Raw genomic sequence first — 6,585 nt, forward strand, 5'->3', positions numbered from 1 at the left:
AGGCAAGGAGTGACCATTGTTGATCTTTTGGAGTCATTTAGTAACAAGAAGGAGGTTCTAGCCAAGGGAAAGCAAAAAAGGCTGCTATTCTAAGGACTAAAAGCTAAGATCATTCAATTGAGGTATTATTTCGACTCTTCTTCTGTTTTGGGAAGGATATGTGGTTTTAGGGTTTCTTGTACCCTTGACTAAGTTGATTTGAGGTCCAAATAGTCCCTTCTGGAGATGATGCTTTGTACCTGGACCCATAGAGGTCCAGAGAGCCTTATTCTTCAAGCTTTATTGAGAGAAATGGAGGTCATGACCTCGGGTTAAGGTATTTGGGACAAAATCATCATTTGATGTTTATTGGTTGAATTATAAGCATCAAGATTCAGACTTTACGTGACACTTATGCTTGGGAAGGCCAGATCTATGGATTAGGGGCACATATCTGACCACAGGAGATCCATAGAGTTTGTGCATGGCATGAACTCGCTGAGTTGTTCTTGGGACTCGGCGAGTAGGGTTAAGGTCCACGCAGATCACTCAGTGAATAGACTTGCCGAGTTAGGGATAACTCAGTGAGTCAGAAGGGTGTTAAAAGACTGGAGTTCAAGGCGGTACTCGCCGAGCTGTTCTTGAGACTCGGCGAGTTGATTCGGGGTAGCCCTGCGATTCATGCCAGGTGTGACTTGTGGATCATAGGATAGGAGTCAACGTACCAAGCGGGACAGAGACTTAGTGGACATGTGTGTACTCGCCGAGTCACTGAAGTGCACTCGGCGAGTTGGGTCAAAGTTGACCGTTGACTTTTGTTGACTGTTAGGGTTTGGTTAACAATGGGGTCCTTGAGTCAAGAGGGGGGGGTAAAATAGTCTTTTACCCTTCTGAGGATGACAATTCAGGGTCGATTCTAGCCTCGAGTGTTATGTTTATGAGGGTATTTACTTTGTATGAATAGGCAGAGGCTAGGCAATACTTCTACCGAGTCAGAGATTTACGAGACGTCTGAGGTGAGTCTTCTCACTATGGCTTACCCGATGGGGTAATTGTATGTGACCAAAGGGTCTTATGTGTATGATGTATATGCGATGTAAGTTATATGTGATATGAGCATGATGTGGGCCGGAAGGTCAAGATGATACGGACCAGAAGGTCAACCGAGTCTGGGATGGAAATCCCCTGAGACACTTGGATCGGAAGGTCCTATGGCCTGGAAAGGCGTATGTGATATATGTGGTAGTTTGGGGAACTCACTAAGTATTTATTCTTACAGTGTTATGTGTTATGTGTTTCAGGTACTAGCGATGATCACGGGAAGGCGTCGGCATCACTCGTACACACGCACACTGGAATTTAAATGTTTTGATCTTGGGGTTTTGTACTGATACAATGTTGATACAATGTTTTTATTTATGAATACAAACTATATTTCATGGCTTTTCAAAAGTGAAAAATTGTTCAAATTTTTACGGTGTTACACAAACCCTAAACATTAGGGTTTTGTCCAGACAGGTCCTACTTGCCGATTTGTTCTCCCAACTCATCGACTAGATCACTAAAATCCCCACATAATGTCGAGTCTACTCGATGAGTAGGGCCTCCAACTCTTTGAGTCCCAAAGTAAATTACAACATTCCTTGAATTTAAATACGTATCAAGAATCGGGTGTTGCAAATCTCCAAAGCTCGTGTAATCGCCCGATCATTAATCTCTGCACGCTCGAAAATTCTCCCATATCTTACAAATTTAAAGTTTAATTCCTCCAAGCCTTCAAATAATCAAAATTCCCACTCCATGCATCATCTCCATAGCTATCAAACCCAAAATCCTTGTTGTCATCCAAGTCTAATTGCTTCACAAAGATCCTGATCTGCTAGACTCCTTAAAATCTGCAATTATGCTCACGAAACTAGAAAGTATCCGAAATGTTCATAAAATAACAAAAAGGAAAATATGAATGACCATTAGCTAAACTATGAATGAAAAAAATGCTAAAATAAACTATAAAAAGATAAATAAAATGAAATTATCAGTTACGTCAAACCTTTAGGCTTAAAAATGAGTGCGCAAAAAATCATGTCACTTTGAGAGCAGGGTAGCATATTTAGACTCCTTAAGCCGCCTTTAATAGAAGTTGTACGAGAAAGTTATTAATTTTATTATATCATAATGATAGTAAAAACTAGCTGATAAACGAAAGTCAAAACTAGCCTAAACGACCAAAAGGAAAGTTGTAGAGGACGATGAGGCCTACACACACACACACACACACACACACACACACATATATATATATATATATATATATATATATATATATATAAGAGTCATTGAAACTGGAGTTCATATGCGAGAGTTACAGAATTTCATAGTTGAACTTTTGCCGTCACGCACGCTCGTGCGCTATGCGTTGCGTGCATTTTGACAGTCAATATGTCTGGATACAGAGTAATGTCGCACATATAGAGGAAAACGTGTGGCAACATCCTACGATTCATAAGCAATTGCACGGTGCACACTCCATAACTTGCTATAAATAGCAAGCCTCGACAAATCAATTCCTCAGCCCTCACATTTATTTCTCTCTGCATTGATTTTCGTGCCACTGCCCCGAACGCCTCTCGGAGTGCTGACTTGTGGATTTCTACCCTACAACAACGTTTTCATAACTCACAGGTGCATTCACGGCCCCATTTTCCAAACCTTTTTAGGGGGAATACATGTTTAAAACGCAACAATACATAGTTATTACTAACTATAGTTAGATAATTATGCTAATAACATTAGGATGATATTATACCTGGTAGATACTCTGAGAAAACTATTTAGCTAATATTATGCATGGTTATTATATTGATCCATACTAGTAGATAAGATTATATCTACTCGACACGCTGTCCGGTTTCCAGGAATGTTGATACCCGCGTCGCTATTGTAACCACTCTTTGGATAAGCTTAGTAAATAGTGTTAGTCTGTCCAAATACTTGGCTATACAAGACACACTAATTATATATATATATATATATATATATATATATATATATATATATATATATAAAATAAGTAAACATGTATGAATACAACGAGAATAACAACACAACCGACTAGGAGAGGCCCCCACAACATGAGTTAGATGAGACACGATTCATCAACATGCTGAATGATTTCAACTAGCTCCCCGCCTATAATCATTAAATCTTAAGTGAGTGGGATACATATTTATAGATCTATAGAGGGTTGACACCCTCACCTATGGTTGCTAGCTACAACCTGACGGCAAGTTGAAGTAGACATACCTTTCTAAACGTATTTTCGATGTCCGATGAAGCATCGTGGTTTTCGGAAACCACATTCATAAGTCGATTATAGGAACTCATCGTAACAATGTTAAACTAAAACTCGCTATCATAAACTAATGCTAGAAACTAACCTAAATAAGTAGTGATAGTACACAAAAAAGGAACTACGTTTAATATAATCAAGATAACTAAAACTAACTATCTTAGACTACTACTATGAACCAACCTAAGAAAATAGTGATAGTACCAAACTCATAGAAGTGAGTTTAGGACAAATAAGATACACTAAAATGCCCACATAACATTTCCATAAGAAAAACATGTGGACTCACCAACATTATGTTGACCTTTCAAAAACCACATGTATTCTCACGAAAATGAACCCGGATCAAGTAGGAGGTAACCCCGGTGATGCAGTTCAAAGTATCTGTACTTTACTTTTGTGACGTACATGTACCTTGAAAAATTGTGTAATATATTCTATGTCATGAATAAGTAGGCACGTTGTTTAATATATCATTGTATTACTCAATGTATGCCTTTGGCCTGAAATCCGACATACTAACGTCGCACAACCTAGTGTTTCCGCCACCGATCATGGTTGTGACAACAAGAGACATCCTTACCACCAAGTCTTCAAGCTAACTAATTCCTTATAATCGTTTGACGATAACTTTTAATTAATATCAAAATAGATAAAATATTAATAAAATCATTAAAGGTAAAATTATCAATTTATGTTTGATAGACAACAAAACCAAAACACCATCAAATGATGGGGAGAATCTCCATTACAATTGAACACGAAGACTTAATTAAAAAAACCATAAAATCAAAGAGATCAAGAATATAGTTTTGCCTTTACTTATATTCAACTGAGCCATTTAACAATACTCAATTAACTGTCTAGTTTATTGTCCAATTCATTCAATGTAAAATGTTGATGTATCCAAAAAAGGGACGTTATTCACATACAATTTTTTGTGATACATAACAATTTATGTATGGCTATCCATTGATTCTAATGATCTTGTGTGAAAAAAAAAATGACCCTAAAATTATGGATTAGCATGGATAGCAATGTATTAGACTGAGCAACAGTTGAATAGTGATAAAGTAGCTATAGATTAGTGATAGGATTAACAATGTATTAGTGTTGAATAAGTGAAGGAATCATGACATATTAAAATTTCGGGACTTTTGTTGACATGAAAAATGTATGATCGCATGTGTGACATGTGCTCAAGATTGACGGTGGACTTATGTTTTAAAAGGTTATATATATTCAAGGTTCAAAATAACGTAAGACATAACTTGACGATAATGTAGGCGGTAATATTGTATATAATTAATAATTTTATATATATTTTCTACTATTATTTATTTTTATATACATATGTGACTTAAAATGGTATTTTATCAAAGTTTAACGGTAAATACAAGCTTGAAGTCATAACTAGGTATAGTATAGCATAGCTTTAACAAGCTTCTTAGAACATTGTATATAATATATATTATAGAATCCTTAAAATATAAAAAGGTTATTCAAAAAAAAAAAATAGTCAAAGCTAGGAATAATGAATGTGTGGCTGCATATTATCCTTATATCTTAAGTTGACTAAATACTTCTACTTATAGAAAAATCTCTGCATACTTTCATCAGTTCATGTTCACAAAAATGGCTGCCACCATCGCTTCAGTTGTTTCAGCCTACGATCGGCCAACGGAACTCAAAGCTTTCGACGAAAGAAAATCCGGTGTCCAAGGCCTCGTCGATGCCGGAATCCGCCATGTCCCCCGCATCTTCATCAACCAACCGGAAACCTCCCCGAAAACCTCCACAACTCTCGAGATTCCAGTCGTCGACCTTGGATCAACCGATAAAGCATCGACTGTGGAAAAGATCCGTGCGGCTTCTGAGAAATTAGGTTTCTTCCAAGTCGTGAATCACGGTATCCCTGTCAGTGTTATGAACGATGTGCTTCAAGGAGTTCGTAGATTTCACGAACAAGATGTGGAGGTGAAGAAACAGTTTTACACTAGGGATAGTACGAGAACAGTTGTGTATAATAGTAATTTCGATCTTTACACTTCCCCTTCCGCGAACTGGAGAGACACCTTCTTTTCGTTTATGGCTCCGTCACCTCCGCCGCCGGAGGAACTACCGGAGGTTTGCAGAGACATACAAATCGAGTATTCAAATCAAGTGATGAAACTAGGAAGCTTACTCTTCCGATTGATCTCAGAGGCTTTGGGGCTGAAGGAAGGTCACCTGGGAGATTTGGATTGTGACAAGGGGCTTGTATTCGTCGGCCATTGTTATCCTGCTTGTCCACAACCAGATTTAACCATGGGTGCAACCAGACACACAGATGATGGGTTTCTAACTGTGGTTCTACAAGATGAAATCGGAGGACTCCAAATCCTCCATGAAAATCAATGGGTTGATGTTCCTCCAACACCTGGTGCGCTTGTGATCAACATCGGAGATTTATTACAGGTGGGTTTAATTGTTTGAAATTGAAAACATTTATTTTTGAGTCTGAAAAGTGTAATTTTGTTGGGTTTTTTAGTTGATATCGAATGATAAGTTGAGGAGTGTGGAGCATAGAGTGGTGTCAAATGAGAAAGGACCGAGGGTCTCGGTGGCGTGTTTCTTCAGCACCTCCTTAGCGCCGTCGACGAAGGTGTATGGTCCGATCAAGGAGCTGATTTCCGATGACAACCCACCGAGGTACAGGGAAACCACCGTTTATGATTTTATTCAATATTCCTCCTCAAAAGGCCTTGATGGTGTTCCTCGTTTGCTTCATTTGAAGCTTTGAAATAGATTACAAATTACATGTACCACATACTCAATGTTATACGTATACAGCGAAAAAAAAAAAACATACATATAAATTATAAACGCTTTTTTGAATGTGATCTAGGAAATAACAATATATATTTTTATTCTATAGAAGGTAGAAATAAATGTCATGGTTTACTTTCTCCTCTTTTGTTGTGTGTGGTGTACATGCATGAGAAAAACACGAGTTCAAAAGTTGGAGTTATTTTTCAATTTATTAAATTGATTAAAATTATGGGCTGAAACCAAATCATTTATTATACAGAAACTTGTCGGTTGTCGATTGGTTTTTGTTACCTAACAAAATCAATTAACATTTAATATATAACATAAACATTTTGTTACTTTATCTCATATGTAGAACTAAAGCCCAAAATAATCTATTAGATCAATTTTTCGAGTTGGATGAATCAGTGTTAGCTATTTATTGGTTTTAAGTAATAGCTCTTTTG

The 6,585-nt window shown here is 37.3% G+C and overlaps 1 protein-coding gene across 1 annotated transcript; it reads left to right on the top strand.

The window, feature by feature from the left end:
• The first annotated feature begins 4,927 nt into the window (after positions 1-4,927).
• Positions 4,928-6,276, top strand: LOC145037664 (1-aminocyclopropane-1-carboxylate oxidase homolog 1-like). The gene is made up of 2 exons (XM_078986361.1): positions 4,928-5,785; positions 5,859-6,276. The coding sequence occupies exons 1-2, from the start codon at positions 4,952-4,954 to the stop codon at positions 6,108-6,110; spliced, it is 1,086 nt and encodes a 361-aa protein (XP_078842487.1). The 5' UTR covers positions 4,928-4,951; the 3' UTR covers positions 6,111-6,276.
• The last annotated feature ends 309 nt before the right edge of the window (positions 6,277-6,585 follow it).

The sequence above is a fragment of the Lactuca saligna genome, chromosome 3 (genome assembly GCF_052625555.1).
Source record: "Lactuca saligna cultivar CGN05327 chromosome 3, ASM5262555v1, whole genome shotgun sequence".
Classification (NCBI taxonomy): Eukaryota; Viridiplantae; Streptophyta; class Magnoliopsida; order Asterales; family Asteraceae; genus Lactuca; species Lactuca saligna.

Coding starts and splice junctions, on each gene's coding strand:
- LOC145037664 (XM_078986361.1), top strand. CDS start 4,952: ATGTTCACAAAAATGGCTGCCACCATCGCTTCAGTTGTTTCAGCCTAC. Junction 5,786..5,858: donor ACATCGGAGATTTATTACAG/GTGGGTTTAATT, acceptor TGGGTTTTTTAG/TTGATATCGAATGATAAGTT.